We start from the raw sequence: 19176 nt of genomic DNA, 5'->3' as shown, positions 1-19176 counted from the left end.
ATCGCAGTACTAGACGAAGACTGGCTCTCCTTTTCCCATTTAAATTATTCAGTAGTTTTGTAACTGAAAATCCATAAAATACCTGTGTTCACACCCACACGCACGCACACCAACAGACGTTCAAGAGTTAAAGACCAAACCAGCCGGCAAAATCCTTTTCCTTATGATAACGGAACTTGGCAACAACCTAGTGGCTGCCTGCCAAGAGTTTATTATTCACGAAGAGGAGAGATAACTTCTCCCCACTTCTGATACATCAAAAGAAACAGCTCAATAATTACGGAGTCAATTAAGTCCAGAGATAATCCAGCAAAGTCTATAGCCAAAAGTCCGGCAATGCAGAATGGCGTGGAAGCTTTCAGTTTTGTTCGTCACAAGGTTTGACTGGCCACCACGTTCCCTTTTATATCCTGTGGGGTGTGGTCCAGTGACTCAGCCTAATCTCGGGCACGCCTTTTCTTCTGTTGCACGCGCTTATCTCTGCGATGCTGGCGTGGATTCAGCCAAGACTCATTACCCTCATCACTGTCCATCTGTGGCTGCGTGGACGTGCTTGGCCCCGGCCCTATCTCTTGCCCTTTGGCGGACACCGAAGGCATTGCCAGAGAGGAGGGTCCTGGAGAGGGAGGCCTTGCCAACTCCTCTCCTTCACTCTCGGGAGTCCTCTCCTGCCGATGACACAGGCTCAGATAACGGAGCCACAACAACCTGGTACTGGGTGCTACTAAGTGGAGTCAGGCTTTGCTAAGCCCTCATTTGCTTTATTGAAGAAGTCGAGCGTTGCAGATACTGTACTGTAATTAGCTTATATGTTTTGTAAACAGCAAAACTTCATGGGTCAGAAATCTGGGCATCCCAAGGAAAAAAGATCTCCCAAGCTGTATGGTTATCAGATTTTAGTACCAGAAGAACAAGAAGAAAGCAACGAGAAAGAAAGCAACGAGAAAGAAAGCAACGAGAAAGGAAACAACAAGGATTTGGAAAAGATTAGCAAGCAGTTTGATGAAATCCTTGGAATGGCCGACTCAAGAAATGGTAACTTTGGTTGTTTTTGATTTGTGCTTTCTTTATTTATCTTGACTTCTATTTGTGTGCGCTGCCGCTGCTGTCAAAAAGTACCCTTGGCAGGTTGCATAGCAAAATGCAATATAAAACAAAGCTCCATAGCAAAAGAAAAACAACACGACTACTAGAAAAGGGAGAAAATAAAGGATGGCAAGGAGATTTAAATCAGAGAAAGACTTTGGGAGAAACCTGCTCTTCAGGAGCTTGTAAAAAAGCCGTGAAGAGACATCCAGCTTGATAGACTCCCTACTAGGTCCAATTGGTTGGGGTGCAGCAGGCTGCAAATAGCAATCCAAAATGTATCTGGATGCCAAACCATGAGGGGCATTGTAGGTCAACCCAGCACCTTTAATAGGACTTGGAATCCAACCGGCAAACAATTCAGGGTCCACAAAGCTGGTGTAACCTGCTTCCAGTGTCGGAGTCTGTAAGAGTGCAGCTGCTGTAACCAGTTGCAATGTTGGAATAGTCTTTAAGGACAGACCCAAGTAGAGCGTATTACAGTAGTCTGGATGCAGGGAATGGGGGCATAAGTTATCATGGACAATTTCTATTGCCTGTCATACTTTTCCTCTATGGTTGCCTATTAACTACTGCAACTCCTTAGGTAAGGAAGCCCATACATAATTTTTCACTCAATCCTTCGTAAACAAAACCAAACCTCTTATTACAATAGAGTTTTAGCAGGATACCACATTTTATAGCATTATAATTTTGTAAGCTGCAACTCCTACCCTGGGGACAGAGAGTCTTGAGTTTGTATTTCTCTTTCTGGCACTTGGAGAAAGTCGCATCCCCAGGGTTGAAAGACCAGCGGCATAAGACTTGAAAATAGTATGGGTTGTGGAAGGGTTTACATTTACCATAACACTAATGGAAAGAATTTGAAATTCAGTGCTCCTTTCTCCAAATGGGAAAATCCTGCATATTTTCCCCCTTCCAGTATAAGCCTCCTATTGCTGTAGATTTCCTGGTCTCCAAATTTGGAGCTCTCTGAAAAAAACAGGTAGCATTAGATACCTGCAATATCTTAGTCCTTCCTTTTTGTCCAAGCCACACATTCTACTTTTGGGTCTTACTTTCAGGTGCTGTTGGCTTATACAACATTGGATTGAACTGCTGCGTCAACTCATTGCTTCAAAGCTTCTTAATGAACAGATACTTCACTTCGTTACTCCGGAGGTGAGTCATGCTCAGAGAGTAAAATGTGTGCAGACAGTCAAGAATTGGAAATACCTATTCTTTCTTATCTCTTCTCTTAATAATTTTTTTCCAGTGGGTAAACTTTTAGGCAAGCCACCTCCCCCAAGCCAGCCTCCCCATTTGCAGAATGGAAAAATGAACATTTCTTTCCAGGATTGTTGCAAAACCATAGAATAATTTGAACATTTCCTATTTCACTTATGCAGAGGTGGGATTCACTTACCTTCCCTACCGGTTTGCAAATGTGAGTGCACGTGCCTCCTCTGCGCATGCACACGGCTTTCTGTGCATGCTCTTTACTCGCGCATTATGTCCGGGTGGATGGGCGGAGCCTCCCGCAGTCGCCACTACCTGTTCGACAGAACCCGCTGAATCCCACCACTGCACTTATGGTTTATGTTATGATTAATTGAAACTCTCAAGGGGGTGTGGCTCCTTCAAATCAGGTGTGCAACTGCAACACATTATTATTTTATAAAATACATATTATTTACACAAATAATAATTTATATTTATAAAAAATTGTAAAGTTTTAAATTTCTATATTTAAGTTTTAAAACCTTGGCCTTCCCTCTCTTCTTTATGGTATTGGCAAAACTGCAATATCTGTACAGTGCAAGAAATGTTTTAGGTTTTTATTCTTTTTAAGGACCTGGCCTTCAAGTATGAGCTCAGTTTTCCCTGACTGTGATGGACAATCATAGTTTGATTCTTTTCACTGCAGGATCAGTGTACCATTTGGAACAGCAGAACGGAAGGCCAATGTCCCTTATCAAATGCTTCTGCTGTTGGAGAGTATGCAGCGGGCCAAGGGGAAGTCCGTGCACCCTTTCGACCTTATCTACTGCCTTTCTCGTCATGGTGTGAGATGTAAGGAAGATCTGGAGCCTCTTGGATACCATTTGGATGGCATAACCTTTAGGGATTGGAAAGCAAATAGCGTTGGCTGGGAAAGGCAAAATTCTGTAAATGGGTTTATTGGGCTTATTGGGAATCCAGAATGGGTTCAAAATATCTAAGGATTTGGAAGAATATAGTCATGGAAGTAGATGAGAGTATTAGAATTTGGAAAACTTAATGTAGAATCCTGTATGCTAAATTGTGGTTTATTATCTCTTTTCTTCTAGTGTTTGTTCTCCACGATGCTTCAGAAATCTATTACAAAATCTGGAACCTACTTAAAAGCCAAATCACAAACCCAGACCTGGTAAACTCCTACTTTTATCAAGCAGAAAAAAAAATACTTCTATTACTGTGGTTTTATATATAGGCATGATGAATTAATTGATTGTCATCCCCTTTAAGTAAAGCCTAGTTGCTTAGACTTTACACTTTGACTTTTGTCAACCTGATGCCAGTAAAACTGTATTGCCTCTTAAAAGCCCACTGAAATGCATTGTTCTCTGCATAGTATATGTAGATGGCATTATGGAAAGCAATCATTGTTAGAGCAAGCTGTTCACTTGATGTCAGAGCAATGGTAGCTCCAAACTACCTTGAAACTTCTCCAATATTGCATGGATAATATCTGAATCAAGCCTCAATGGATACTAATCAAAACTAAAGCACCAAAGGAGAGTTTACATTTTATTATTACTTTAACATTCAGATTAAGTTCCCTTTGAGTGAATCTATATATATAAAAGCGAAAACAACTCACGCATTAATCACGAAATCTCCAGAACCATAAAGCCTACAAACTTGAAATTTGCCACCTATGTTCCTTTTGGCTTCTAGGTGCTCATAAGAAAGGATTTTTCGAAATGACCACCAGAGCATTAGTATTTCCTATATTATAACATGCTTCGATGCTAATTAGTTAGACCCTCTACTCCCCCTCCCAACTTGAAAATAACTCTGGAGAGAATGGGATAGCATAGGACAAGCTTCTGTGGGGCAAGCCTCATGGAAAGAAGGGGCTAGAAAGCTTGAGGGAGAGAAGGGGATAGGATAGGAGATGCTTCTGTGGGGCCAGCCTGAGAAAGAGAAGGGGAGAGGCTTTTGTGGGGCCAGCCTGAGGGAGAGAAGGGGAGTGGAGAGGATCTATGGGGCCAGCCTGAGGGAGAGAAGGGGGTAGGATAAGAGAGGTTTCTGTGGGGTCAGCCTGAGGGAGAGGAGAGGAGAGGCTTTTGTGGGGCCAGCCTGAAGGAGAGAAGGGGAGAGGAGAGGATCTATGGGGCAAGCCTGAGGGAGAGAAGGGGAGAGGAGAGTCCAATCATAACTACTCATTAATTTTCAAACTCTTACCGTATTTTTCGGAGTATAAGATGCACCGGAGTATAAGACGCACCTTAATTTTGGGGGAGGAAAACAAGAAAACAAGAGTTCCACCTCTGCCTACCAGCATTTAAAGTGGCACTGCTTTACGCCGCCCTCCTCCTCCTACAAGTCGGCTGGGAAAGAGGGCGTTGATTACTGATAAGTTCTTTTCCAGAAAACTTATCAGGGTGCTCCTGCGATCTGCAGGGACTACTCGCTTTCCCCCAAAGAGACCCCTCGCATGCTCTGGGGGAAGGGAAAGAGCACAGCCTGAGGAACAAACCTCTTTGGGATGGTCTGGGGGGGGGAATCTGCCCGGCAGCTTTGGGAAAAACAAGGCGAGCGCCACGATTTGCAGCTGGTCACCACTCTGGCCGCCCAGCAGGCAGCTCAGGGCAGACAATGGTCGCAATGACTTCACTCCCCAGCAATTTGAGGAGCTGCTGCTGCTGCTGCCTAAGCCCTCTCCACGCCCAGGAGCCGAGCGAGCCGAACGGGAGCTCCTAAAGTGAAACGTCCCTCCTTTCCAGCCGCTGCCTGGATTCCCCTATACAATTCTCAGAGCTGCGTTTCAGGCGGCAGGCAGCCAGTTCCCCTGCAATGTGCAGCGGGGAACTGGGAACCATTTTGGATTCGGGGAGGGGATTGCAGCGCTGCCGCATGAAAGTGCTTTTCTTCTTATTGCAGAGCCGCGTGCCCCCATCCTCCTCCTCAGCAGACTCACCTTATCTTTACTCCTGGCCAGATCTGCCGCCTGAAACGCGATGCACTTTTTTTACCTCTGCACACCCCATGTTTGGAATCGGGAAGGGGATCGCGGGTCTGCCACCCGAAAACGCTTTCCTTGGGAATCCTGATGCTTCTCACATTGCTGGGGAGTGAAGTCATTGCGACCATTGTCTGCCCTAAGCTGCCTGCTGGGCAGCCAGAGGGGTGACCTGCCACAAACCGTGGGGCCCGCCTTGTTCCCTGAAGCTGCCGGGCAGATTCCCTTCCCCCCCCCCAGACCGTCCCGGAGAGGGTTGTTCCTCAGGCTGTGCCCTGATCCAGATCCCCGCCGCCTGGAACTGCCCGAAAATGTCTGAAACGTGGGGGCCAGCGGGTGGGCGGGGTTACATTCGGCGTATAAGACGCACCCAGATTTTCACCCCCTTTTTGGGGGTAAAAAGGTGCGTCTTATACTCCGAAAAATACGGTGTCGATTTATCAAGCCCCATCACATAGTTTCGTAGCGGAGCATGGGTATTCATCTAGTTATTAATAAATTATGCAAGTAAGTCCTCACAACCACAAATTCTATTCTGTGACGTTCCCAGCTAGCTTCCCTGCCAGATTCACTTATCCTGGCAAAAAAGGTTGTGAAATTGGGCACAACAACCGCCTTGCTTAGCAACAGACATTCTGGTCCCAATTGTGATCCTAAGGCAAGCACTACTTGTATAGCCTGTTCTAAGCAATTGCCCTGTAGATGGACCTAAACTAGGGGTGGGATTCTACCGGTTCAGACCGGTTCGGGTGAACCGGTAGCTCCGATGATCAGCTGGGAGCGAACCAATTCACTCTGACGATCAGCTGGGCCGGCCCCCGCGCTTCACATACCTATATCTTTGCAGCTAATTAGCGCGGCAGAGCGGATTGCTGCGCCTCAGCTGTTTTAATTCCCTAGCAGTACCACGGAAGGTGATTTTTTGTTGAACTGCTCACACGCGATTACCGAACTGGTTGCTTAACTGGAAGGATCTCACTACTCACCTAAACCTGCATACATAGCAGAAGAGATTCTTGGATTTGCAGTTTCAGCATGCGTTGGTATCAAATTAGGAAAGACTGGCCCAAAATCACGTTTCTGTGGAAGCAATGAAATAACAACTAACAACAACAACAGTAATAAATATTGTTTCCTTTTGATTCTTTCCATCGTTGAAGGTTGAAAGATTGACTGATCTGTATACCATCCGTTTGCAAGAGTTCCTGATGTGCCAGAAATGTTCCCATGAAATAAAGATAAACAATAACCAGCTAATGCTACATCTTCCAATGTTTGATTTTGATTCTCATCAGATTGTTGACTTGGTAAGTTCATTTGGGCGTTTTTAAAGGAGTGGTTCGAATCCCTAGCGCTGCGTAACGGGGTGAGCTCCCATTACTTGTCCCAGCTTCTGCCAACCTAGCAGTTTGAAAGCATGTAAAAAATGCAAGTAGAAAATTAGGGACCACCTTTGGTGGGAAGGTAACAGCGTTCCGTGCGCCTTTGGCGTTTAGTCATGCCGGCCACATGACCACAGAGACGTCTTCGGACAGCGCTGGCTCTTCGGCTTTGAAACAGAGATGAGCACCGCCCCTTAGAGTTAGGAACGACTAGCACATATGTGTGAGGGGAACCTTTACCTTTACCTAAAGGAGAGGAAAGTGCAACCATGACCCACTATGATCGGAGAGGGCTGCATTCATGTAAATTCTAGAGAATGATCATTTTGTGATTATTTATTTGTTTGCTTGCTTAGCCTTACAGACCATGATTTTAATTATAAGTTACCCAGAGTCACTTTGCAGAGTGAGATAGGTGGCATATAAAAGCAATAAATAAATAAATTAACATGAAATGTTAAATGTTGATACGGTTGGTTGATTTATTTATTAAATTTATATGCCATCCATCTCACTGTCCAAAGTGACTGGGCAGGTTACAATACAATAAAAAGCATAAAAACAGAAACATTAAAATTAACAGAAATTAGGTAAATCTAAGAAGTAGGTACACAAGTGGTACGGAGGTGGGATCTTTTTCTATAATTCCACCAACCACCTCCAGTGGCAAGCAAGTTTTGAGGCCCTTCCAGAAGACCAAGAGGATGGAGGTGGATCTCACCTCTGGCATCAAGATATTCCAACGGGCAGGGGCCACAGCAGAAAAGACCCTTCTCTTAGACCACATCTGCCAAAATTTCTTGACTGATGAGGCCTGCAGCCTGCTCCTTGATTACCTTAAGTAGCTGGTAAAAGTGCATTTTCAGAGGTATTACTTTTAACATTGCCGCTGGTAGTTGGAATAATGCCCAATACATTTGGAAAATTGCAGGTTGGGAAACAGTAGCCTTATGGCCTCAATTTAAGTAGAAAGAATTAAATATGGAATATATTGAGGGAACTGATCTCTGTTCTTGCATTCTACAATCTCTTCTCTTTTCATAGGAAAATTCACTCCGCTGCTTTTTCAGACCAGAGCAATTAACTAGAGAAAATATATGTCACTGTGAGAAGTGTAACAAGAAAACACCATGTCTGAGGGTAATGCTGTTTTGGCTGGCGGGGAAGGAGAGATTATTGTTTTGGGAATTTCATGGTCTTTATATTTTGAGATTATATTATTTGTTTGCCTAAAATAATGGGTATTGTATCTCTTTATGGCTAGAAAAAATCCACAAGGCAGTTCCAAGGCTTTTGTCAAACACACCTTTTGTCCAATACTCCAGTATGTCTTGCTTAATGTTAGAGTCAGATTTAAGGCAATCCTGGTTGGTAATTTTTGAAATTGAAATTTAATTGTATCATAATTATATACAATTAAATTGTATTTAATTGTGGAGAAGTCCCATCTTTGTATGGTAGTTTCTTTATGTTGGCTGTAGTTCTTGTTGTGACCTAGGCCCAAGTAGGTATTATCAGACGCAATTAGTTCTAAACAAACAGATTTTATTGGAACAGCTGAGAATTAACTCATTCTCAGCGTAGTCCAAACTAATTCAAAACAAATTCTTCATAACACAATTCTTCAGCCTTATCACCAACCTTGGTCTACTTAGGCAACCTGCCAAAGGCTTTTCTTGGCAAAAGTTCAGAAGCAGAAGACGCCGACAAGAAATAAATGCAGCAAGACAAGAAACAAATCTATCAACGTTGCTTTCCTACAAAGAGGCCAAGAGCCGTTGCTGGTCTTTTAAGCCTTATGGGAGGGGCCAATCATCTCTTGGCCTTACTCCTGAGTCATCCTTTTTGCTTTAGCTGCTCTTGCCTTCTGGCAGCTCTTGTCATATGTGCACTAGGAACAGGCTCCTCCTGTTCCTCTGCCTCTCTACTATCAGCCTCTGGAGGCTCCAGAGTCCATACATCACTCCCAGATGGCCCTGGCCCCATCTCTGCCTCTGACGCAGAGCCCTCATCCGGGCCTTCCCTAGCCTCCAGGACTGGCCCATGTTCTTCCTCAGCCTCATCGCCGTCCGACTCCGCTGCCAGCTCTGCAGGCTGCTGGCAGACCACAACAGTTCTGTTATGTTTTTTGCTGGTCCTTGAATCCCAGTTATGATCCTTAAAGCCCTCTTCAGACATAGTTGGCCAAAATTGGTGTGTTTCCAACCAGGAAGAAGATACAGCCTTTTCCCCATGGATTTCCCAGTGTCTATCAAGACTGCCAATTCAGACAGAATATTTTTTGTTGATTTTTGGGTGGTTTAGGTGTGGAGAATTGTGGTGGGTGGGAATGTGTTTGGGGATTGTTATGTGTGTTGGGCCTGGTCTTTGGGTGTTAAGAGAATTTTGTTGTATGGGTATACTGTGTATACACGTACAATGACAATAAAGTTATTATTATTTTGCAGAGGGTGAAAATAATGAATTTGCCACAGATGTTGACGCTACATCTCGTTCGCTTCCGTTCTAAAGATGGCAACAGAACTAAGAAAGTCACACATAGTTTGGCTTTCCCACCAGAGCTAAATTTTAGCCAGATCTTGACATCGGAACAGTATCAACCAGATGCTAAAAAGAAGGTAGGATATTTGCCTGCATTCCCTCTGGCATTAAGGCTAGTAGTGCTGCAGTAGTTCTGCAATTTGGCCATTCGAATCTCACCAGGCTCAAGGTTAACTCAGCCTTCCATTCCTTACGAAGTTGGTAAAATGAGGACCCAGATTGCTGGGGGCAGTATTCTGACTCCGTAAACCAGTGGTGAAATCTAAAGTTTGTTACTACCGGTTCTGTGGGCGTGGCTTGGTGGTGGTGGGGTAATGTGATGGTGGGCGTGGCCAACTTTTTTTTTTTTTTACTTTTAAAACCATTTGTAAAAAAATGTTTTCAAAAGGCTCTGACGATCCCAGCTGAGTTGCCTGATCAGCAGAGGCTTTTTTCTTTTAAATGCCTCTGACGATCAGGCAACTCAGCTTGGATCGTCAGAAGCATTTAAAAGGGAAAAAAACCCCCTTTTTTTTTTTAAATGCTTGACGATCCAAGCTGAGCTGCCTTTGTTAGAGGCATTTAAAAGAAAAAATTCTCTGCTGATCAGGCAACTCAACTTGGATCGTCAGAGGCATTTCTTTTAAAAGCCTCTGATGATCCTAGCTGAGCCACGCGATCATCAGAGGCTTTTTTTTTTTTTTTTACTTTTAAAAGCATTTTTTCGGCCAAAGAGGTTGTAGAAAAAATGTTTTTAAAATTAAAAAAAAAAAAGCCTCTGATGATTGTGCAGCTCAGCTGGGCATGGGTGGGGGCAGGGATTTTTGCTACCGGTTCTCCGAATCATCCGCCTCCATCGCTACCAGATTGGGCAATCTGGTCTGAACCGGGAGCATTTCACCCCTGCTGTAAACCTCTTAGGCTGTAAAAAGCACTGTGAAGCCGTATATAAGTCTAAGTGCTATTGATAGTGTAATTTAGGGTGAGCAATTGCGCTCTGAGGGGTAAAGCCAGGGTGAAATGCTCCCGGATCAGACTGGATCACCCGATCCGGTAGCGATTTTTCCCTATGGTTCGGCAATCCGGTAGCAATCGTCGCCCGGGTGTCATTACTTCCTGGTTTTAACCAGGAAGTAATATTTTTTACCTTCTGCGCATGCACAGAAGGTGTGCCTGCACGGGGCGCGTGTGCTTCCGAACCGATAAGGAAGGTAAGTAGATTTCACCCCTGGGTAAAGCCAATCTTTGAACCGCAGTCATAGTCTTTAAAACTCTGTCCAGGCATAGTTGCCCAAATTTGGTGTTTTAGGCTTGGAGGAAGACACAGCCTTTTCTCCATGAATTTTCCAGTGTCTATCAAGGGTGTCCATTCAGATATAGCTTTCTGATATTCCCTAATACATGGGTCCCCAACCCCTGGCCCATGGACCAGCACCTGTCCATGGCATGGGGAATGACTGTTTTCCATTTTTACTTAAATCTTTCTTATTTATTTCCAAATCCTGTATTACTGGTTGTTCTTGTATTATTTTTATTCCCTGTGGAAATTTTATATTAAGTACACAAGTTGCGTACTTGAGTCTTGAAGATTCAGCAGCATACAAATTAGATAGACGGATTATAGATAAAAACATTACTTCTTTTTTTTAAAAAAATCTAATAGTTTTGTAGAATATAAAGGGTAAGTGAAGGTACATTTTTTAGGTGAAATGGAGAGGCTGATTGTGAAGAAATTCATGGTTGACGTCTGCATCTAGTCAGCAAATTAGAAATTATTGAGAGACTAAACCCACTTCCTTAAGGCCTTAGTAGAATTATAAAGTTAGTTTGATTTTCACCTTTCGCCTTTGTATAAATAGTTATACGAGTCTGGCTTCTCGGAGACAAAAAATATAAATCAAATTTTAAAAAAAAAACTAGTTTTCATTTATTCAGGATGCTTAATATGAGGTAAGTTTACAAAATGCTTTAGGGGTCCTTATTATACCAGTTCTTTCCTCTTGGAGAAGGAAACGGTATCTAAGAAGCCAGCCCAAGACCGAAGGAGAGGGGCCATGCCAGCCCCATCTTCAAATGGCTAATAGACAGGAGTGAAATTCAAAATTTTTCCCTACTGGTTCTGTGAGCATGGCTTGGTGGGCGTGGCAGGGGAAGGATACTGCAAAACGTCTGTTCCCACCCCACTCTGGGGCCAGCCAGAGTATTTGGTATTTGTCGGTTCTCCAAACTACTCAAAATTTCCGCTACCGGTTCTCCAGAACCTGCTGGATTTCACCCCTGCTAATAGACATCAGTCTGGGATAATCCTGTGTGAATCCTCTTGACTGTGCCAGTAATAGAAGAGTTGACAAAATGCATTAGATGTTATTTATCATGAAACTGCCATGATTTACTTTACAGTCTGAAAAGATCAGGATGAGGTGAAGGAAGCATCACAGAGATAAAAGAGAGGAAATATTTGTAGCATAGTTAGATGCAGGTAGAGGAAGCACCTCATTTCCCTCCCAAGTTGCTCTGCCAAGAAGCTACCTGAAAACTCCCAATCATCTGACCTACTTCCTGCATCAAGAGCCTTTCCTTCTCTCTCCCCTAAAATAAACAGTTGTTTTATTGGTAAAATACCCTAATTGCTCTATGGAAAGCAAGCCTGCAAAAATGGTACTTGTTAGGGGAAAGAGTCGAAACAAAGGAGCTCATGTTGCATGAGCCACGGTGGCGCAGTGGTTAGAGTGCAGTACTGTAGGCTACTTCTGCTGCCTGCTGGCTGCCTGCAATTTGGCAGTTCAAATCTCACCAGGCTCAAGGTTGACTCAGCCTTCCATCCTTCTGAGGTGGGTAAAATGAGGACCCAGATTGTTGGGGGCAATATGCTGACTCTGTAAACCGCTTAGTGAGGGCTGTAAAGCGGTATATAAGTCTAAGTGCTACTGCTATTGCTATGTTGTGGACCGTTGTCCTTTGACAGTAGGAGGTCCAGGAGTAATGCGACAATAATAGTCATTCCCTGTTAAATGAAGAAAGTGTTGCATCTGCTTTGTCCTTCAAAGTATTGCTCTGTACTTCTTTCCAGAGTGATGGGTTGTATGATCTCTTCGCGGTGATTGCCCACTCGGGACCAGCTGACTTTGGTCATTATTGTGCCTATATCTGGAGTCTCACCGAATCCAAGTGGTATTGCTTCAACGATTCCAGTGTTTGTGAGGTGAGAAAGCCAGACGGTCCTGGAGATGGTGTTAGAGAATCATGATCACTTCTAATGTTGCTAGATGCATTTTGAGGGGTGGGGGGAAGAGAGGGAGATTTAAAAAATTATTAAACAGGCTAGGACAGTGGTTCTCAATCTTTTTGTCACCACGGATCCTCTTTAAATACCTTTTGTGGCCATGGACCACCAAGACTTAACTCAAGATTTAAAGCACTAGATCTGTGATGGCGAACCTATGGCACGCGTGCCACAGGCGGCACGTGGAACCGTGTCACCTGGCATGCTAGCTCAGCTCTGGTGCGCATGCATCGGAGTCTCTGGAGGCAGGGGACAGCGAAAAAGTCACTTCCTGTCCAACCAGAAGTTGGGAAACGGGCTGAGGGGGTGGGGAAGGCTGTTTTCGCCCTCCCCAGATGCATAGAGAGGATGTGGAGCCAGGTGAGAAAGAAAAACGGGCCTACCGGGCCATCGTGTGCTAGGAGCAGAGGGAAGGGGGGGTTGCATGCACGGGGCAAGGTGCATAGAATTATGGGTGTTGGGCACACGTGCACGCGAACCTCCCCCGCCCCCCCCTTCCTGGCACGCAATGGCAAAAAGGTTAGCCATCACTGCACTAGATTGTACCAAATATTTGCGGACCCCCTATGAAAACATCACGCCCCCTCCCTCCCTCAGGTCCGTGGATCACAGGTTGAGAACCACTGGGCTAAGAAGTTCAGAATCAAATATCGGTATACGGGCAGGAAACACGATTGACAAAATGTGTTGGAGTCTTTTAATTCCCAGTAATGACATCCGGTACCTAAGGGGTAATGGGAATAACAGTCCAGTATCATGTGAAAGGCCAGTGATGATCCATTTCTGAAACAGATTACAGTTTAAGTGGCACATCTACAAACATTGACTGGGGCTTATGCAACAAATTAAGCCATAGCTTAATCAAGGTTAATGGAACAAGCAGGATATTCTATTTCTAAACTACAAGCCACATTTCAGTTTGCAGCATCCATATCTGTTCTAATCTTAAAGCCAAGCAAACCATGACTTAAAATCTACCTAAGAGTGGTCATTAAAAAGGATTTTAATGAGATACTTGCAGTACAAAAACGTAATCTTGTCAGTGAATAGATGTGGTGTAATGATGAGATGCTACCATTGGTCCATTTTTCACAGAAGGTAACTTGTTGCACTAAATTGGCTTGTGCCTTAATTTTTCAATATATCCAGTATTTTGTGGCAGGAAACTAGAAAAGTTTTTTTTCCCTTTGGTTGGTATTATGTCTGACCTACCCATCTGCAGAGCTTCAGGGCGAGAGGGATTAAATGAGGAATGAAAAAGAAACAAATTGGGCAAGAGCCTTGGTAGTACAGTGGTCTAAGGCACCCTGTTATTAAGCTGGTTATTAAGACCAGATGCCTGCAATTACTGCAGGTTCGAATCTCGCCAAGGCTCAAGGTTGACTCAGCCTTCCATCCTTTCTAAGGTAGGTAAATTGAGGACCCAGTTTGTGGGGGCAATAAGCTGACTTTGTATAAATATACAAAAGAATGAAGGCTATTGCTTAGCGCATTGTAAGCCGCCCTGAGTCTTCGGAGAAGGGCGGCATATAAATCAAATAAAAAAAAAAAATTAGCCAGATTATTTTGTTCCTCTACAGTAGGGGTGTCAAACTCGATTTCATTGAGGGCCACATCAGGGTTGTGTTTGACCTTGGGGCCCCCGGAGTGGGTGTGACCAGGATTGTGTGGCCAGCTCAACGTCACTCGTGTTGGAGGCACCTGTGGTGGCCCAAGCGCTCTGCCAAAGAAAACGGGCTCCCGAGCTCTGTTTTCAGCTGCAACGGCCTCCTGTAGCCCTCTGCCAGCGAAAACATAGGGCCATTTTCACTGGCAGAGGTACTGCAGGCCAGTCCTTCGCTGTTTCCAGGGCAGCCCCGCAGGACAGATCTAAGTACCCCATGGACCAGATCCGGCCCCTGGACCTTGAGTTTGACACCCCTGCTCTATAGCACTGATGGACAATTAATTTTTCTAAGGGGCCACATGAGAAACTGGGATTGTTGTGGGGGGGGGGCGAACCAATAGGGCAGTGAAGGTGTATAGGCATGCACACATACACATATGTAAATTGGGGGGGGAAAGTGGTTGCCTTCGAAATAAAAACAGTCCAGGTGGGATGCAAAGGGGACAGCCAAAGGGCTGGATGTGGCCCTGGGGCTGTAAAATGCCAGGTCTGATCTATACTACAGACTAAGTTACTTCTATGCTGTTTGACAAGCGATAATTCAAATAAACCATGACTTTGCATTCAGTAGCTGAGACATGTTTTGAAAAATATCCTTGAATGTGGACGCTTGTGCTTTATATTCTGCAGGTATCCTGGGATGATATCAAATGTACTTACGGAAGGCAGTCTCTCCGTTGGTAAGGAAGAATGCCAGGTTTTATTCTGATCCAACTGGAATAGTAGTTCAGAGGGAGGAGAAGGAGGGAACCACAGAATACGGCTGGCTGTGCGGAGAACAAAATTAAGATCAGTACAGTATACAGGTAGTCCTTGACTTATGACCACAGTTGAGCCCAAACTTTCCATTGCTAAGGAAGACAGGTGGTTAAGTGAGTTTTGCCCCACTTTATGACCTTTTTTGCCACACTGGTTAAATGAATCACTGCAGTTGTTAAGTGAATCTGGTTTCCCCATTGACTTTGCTTGTCAAGGTCTGAAAAGGTGATCACATGACTCCGGAATTCTGCAACTGTGATCAATATGAGCCAGTTGCCAAGCTCTGAATTTTGAATATGTGACCCTGGGGAGACTGCAGAGGTGGTATTCAGCTGGTTCGGAGCGAACCTGTAGCGGAAATCGCGGGCAGGTCCACCCCGGCTCTATGCTGTCCTATTTAGGCACGTTTTTAGGCTGGGCGCATGTTCGGAAGCGGTGCGTGCTAGCGAAGCACCCTCGCATTTTCGGTGCTGGGCAACCGGTAGGTAAATTATGTAAATCCCACCTCTGGTTGTAAGTCATAAGTCCCTTTTTTCAGTGTTGTTTTAACTTTCGCCACCAAACGAATGGTTGTAAGTTGATGACTATCTGTATTCTCTTTTTCCTACTGATAATATGAGACATTTGGAGGACACCTAAGTTGCTTGTCCCAGTTTGAAACAATTTAAATTGATTGAATTCCAGGCAAAAGAACTTCATATGATTCTATATGGAAGATGTTTGGAAAAGTAATTGCTACCTGATTCTTGTGTTATCACTTGATTTGCTTTCCATCATTCATTTTTTCCCCCTTCCATTATTTTGCAGGGGTGAAACTGCCTACCTTCTGGTTTACATGAGAAAAAATAGCACATCACTCTGAATGGGAATGAAGACTTATGGTAACTGGGAAAGCTCCCATTTACACTTCCCAAATAAACGGAACCCAGCAAGTTGAACCCATGTCTATCATCATCAGTAAATGAGCATGCACATGAAAAATGCACTTTAAGCCCTCGAGAAAATGAGTGCATAAGCAAAAGAATGAATTTCTTTCCAAATAGTTCTGGAAAGCTTCCCATAACTCCTTGGGGGGGTTCTCTTTCTAGAGCAGGGGTCTCCAACCTTGTCAACTTTAAGCCTGGCGGACTTCAACACCCAGAATTCCCCAGCCAGCTTTGCTTGGAGACCCCTGTTCTACAGTGATCACATTTTATTAATTGGCATAGGAATAAGTATTTCTACACAAGAGTAATATATATTAGTGTGTCTGTGTCTGTTGGAAATGAAATGATATACTTGAATTGCATTCTGAGTGACCTGAGTAATTTGCTTTCTCTTTAAGGGGACATAATTTTATATGATGATTAATTACCAGTTACAGTCCTAGGAATTGTAAGATGCTGCAATTGAAAAAGAGATTCTTATATCTGCTTAAATTCTGTCACATTGTAAAATAGAAGAACATTTGGAGGATATATTTATTAGAGCCAAGAGTTTGCAATTTGCTATATATTTCAACATCAGTCATACTATGAGGCCTTCTCTGCTTATATGATTAGTGTGTTAATTTCATGTATTTTATGATGTGTTTTATTATAGCCACTCATGCAAGAAACTCCTTGGAATGGGGAAATGACACTTTTTAAGAAATGAATGATTACTTGATCTACTTCAGGTTTTCTTGGACATGTTCATAAGACTGACAAATGAGTAATGTGGTATAAAGAGAACCAGCTGGCTAGAAAGTTATGTACTTGGGTTGGTGATGGAATAATAATTAGTTGCTCTGGATAGCAAGCATATAAATTTAATAAAAATAAAATAAGTTATCAAATTCTGGCTAAGATAACAAAGAATTTCTGTCTACAACACATGTATTTTATTTTATTTCAGTTTGTATGAAAAATCTAGGAATGCTTTATATAAGCCAATTGTTTATAAATTATCAGTATCATCAACTTGTCATTGGTGTATTTATGAATAATGTTATGTTTTAATTATGTTTTCCTGCTTGGAATATAAAGTATTCTATGTTATGAAGTAGTTAAGTAGTTGTTGGATTGCTGTTCTCTTCTTTGAACGCTAAAATGTCGTTTTAGGAAAATGTGTCAGTTTTTATGCTACAACTGCTAAGACTTTTAATGGGACCATTCTGATTGAATGATGGAAAATATAAGGATTTACATTCCTTGCAGTCATTCTCTACCACTCAGTCAGAACTGAAGAAGCTTCTTGGATGAGAAGTGAAATGTCTTCAAGGAAAAACAAAGGAAGTGCAATTGCCTCTTGAAAAAGCATCTTTGGGATAACCATGACCAGGATGACAGAATCTCCATTGTCAGATAGAAATTGTAGTTCTGTCTCATCTGTTGAATAAACTTCTGATCATCACCGGTCTTGAAGAAAAAATGCATTGGATCAACAATAGCTTTAAAGCAAGATCTTCAGGATAACCTTTCCATTTCATGCAAGCTTATGAAACATATCTATATATTTGCAACAGATCAATAGATGTGAAGAAAGATTCATCTACCTTTGGGCATGCAACTGTTAAAAGATCAGGATCTCTGCTACAGAAAAGAAAACCACTCCTGGGGCATGGTTTCTTATCTGTACTTTATATAGTCTCTACTTTAATAAGTGTTTTCTCTAGATTAGCAGAAAGAGTTAATCATAGCATACTATTATATCGATGAGAAATCACTGATGGGGCAGATCTAATAAAAATGGAATTAAGGATTGTAGCAGATCATAGATCAGTTTTAATTCAATTATGGAATATTGAGGTATGTTTGGACTTTGGAAAATCCAAATTGAAAATATTCTAAACATAATTAGTACAATCCATGGTTATATTAATCAATGTAAGAAATTCTAGAGAACGATATTAATCGGATCTGGATACAGGTTTCTTCTCCATATTTATGTTCATGTAATGATCCATTGGCAAAGTATACAGGCCAAATCTAACCTTACACATTCAAGGTTGGGAGAAAAGCTCATACCGAGAAAATGTTTTGCTGAAACAAGAAGAGAACATCCACAGGTGCTTCATCTTGGTCACAAAACACCAACAAACTCACTGGTGACATTTGACTGAAAGGATGTCCAGGTATACTAGATGTCTTGGATCTTCTTCCTGCTGCTGCAAAGGAGACCTCATTCATTAAGCAAGCTGGACTAAGAAATCTAGAACCACATTATTTCCAATGGATTAACAGCAGAGGGCAGCCTAAGAACTAGACAGAGAAATTCCACCCCCCCCCCACTTTTAGTATAAAACAATTAGCTTTAGAAATGTATTGCATGGGAGAATTTTGGCTAAATTTTCTTGGGTGGAATGGGGTGTTCTTGCACATATCCAATATCAGATGATAAAGAGATGATTTTCATTTTCTTTCTATGTATTAAATTTATTTATATCCCACCTTTATTGTTTTTATTTATAAACCAACTCAAGGTGTTGAACATAGTTAATATTCCTTCCTCCCAGAGGTGGTATTCAGCTGGTTCAAACCGATTCGTGCAAACTGGTAGCGGACCTGCCCCGGCTCTATGCCGTCCTATTTAGGCTCATTTTTTAAAAAGGTTTTTTATTAGTAATACAGATTAAAAACACTGGACATGGTGTGGCGTCTCCAGTTTAAACATTTTCATCAAGTTTTACCTTATAATTAATACAATTCATTATCTCTATACAAGTTTATACTATTTATCACATTTCAAACATGTAGATTCTTACATCTGTGAAAGTTACATCAATACCAAATTCGATCTTATCTAACGCAGAAAACTAGCATAAAAATGTCTAAACATTCTACTTGTCCATAATCATTTATCCCAGCATTCCTCCTCCTGTCAAACCAGTAATAAAATTTGTTCCAGATTTCATAATACTCTGTTTCGTTCTTATCTTTAAGTTCCAGAGTCAGTCTGTCCATTTCCGCACAAGTTAATATTTTAGCTAACACTACTTCTTCTGTGGGGGTCTCTTTTTCCATTTTTGTGCAAAAGCCAATCTTGCTGCTGTTAAAATATGTAACATTAGATAAATTGTACCCTTGTTGTAGTTGCCTTCTATGATGCCCAGTAGAAAAAATTCCGGTTTTGATTCTATATTTTGCGTTATCTCTTCTAACCATCTCTCTTCTAGCCATTGTTTTATCTGATGCCTAAATTTTATAGCTTTTGGGCATTCTCACCACATGTGATAAAAAGTGCTGCTTCACACTTCCAACACATTGATGAATATTTTTTACTTATTTTTGCTAGCCTTGTGGGTGGGAAATGC

General features: G+C 42.6%; 1 protein-coding gene across 4 annotated transcripts in view; it reads left to right on the top strand.

The window, feature by feature from the left end:
* The window catches only part of USP18 (ubiquitin specific peptidase 18), a 28490-nt gene extending 10178 nt beyond the window's left edge, over positions 1–18312 (top strand). For all 4 annotated transcript variants that reach the window (XM_034402827.3, XM_034402828.3, XM_034402830.3 and 1 more), the window contains 10 exons: positions 825–1035; positions 2151–2247; positions 2993–3138; positions 3396–3475; positions 6454–6600; positions 7720–7815; positions 9123–9293; positions 12266–12397; positions 14775–14824; positions 15711–18312. In XM_034402827.3, the coding sequence (XP_034258718.2) occupies positions 825–1035; positions 2151–2247; positions 2993–3138; positions 3396–3475; positions 6454–6600; positions 7720–7815; positions 9123–9293; positions 12266–12397; positions 14775–14824; positions 15711–15765 (1185 nt within the window). In that variant the 3' untranslated portion in view covers positions 15766–18312. The remainder of the gene's footprint in view (positions 1–824; positions 1036–2150; positions 2248–2992; positions 3139–3395; positions 3476–6453; positions 6601–7719; positions 7816–9122; positions 9294–12265; positions 12398–14774; positions 14825–15710) is intronic.
* The last annotated feature ends 864 nt before the right edge of the window (positions 18313–19176 follow it).

Source organism: Pantherophis guttatus, chromosome 7, assembly GCF_059756535.1.
Source record: "Pantherophis guttatus breed Tessera chromosome 7, ASM5975653v1, whole genome shotgun sequence".
NCBI classification, from domain to species: Eukaryota; Metazoa; Chordata; class Lepidosauria; order Squamata; family Colubridae; genus Pantherophis; species Pantherophis guttatus.
This window is presented reverse-complemented; position numbering and strand designations above follow the sequence as displayed.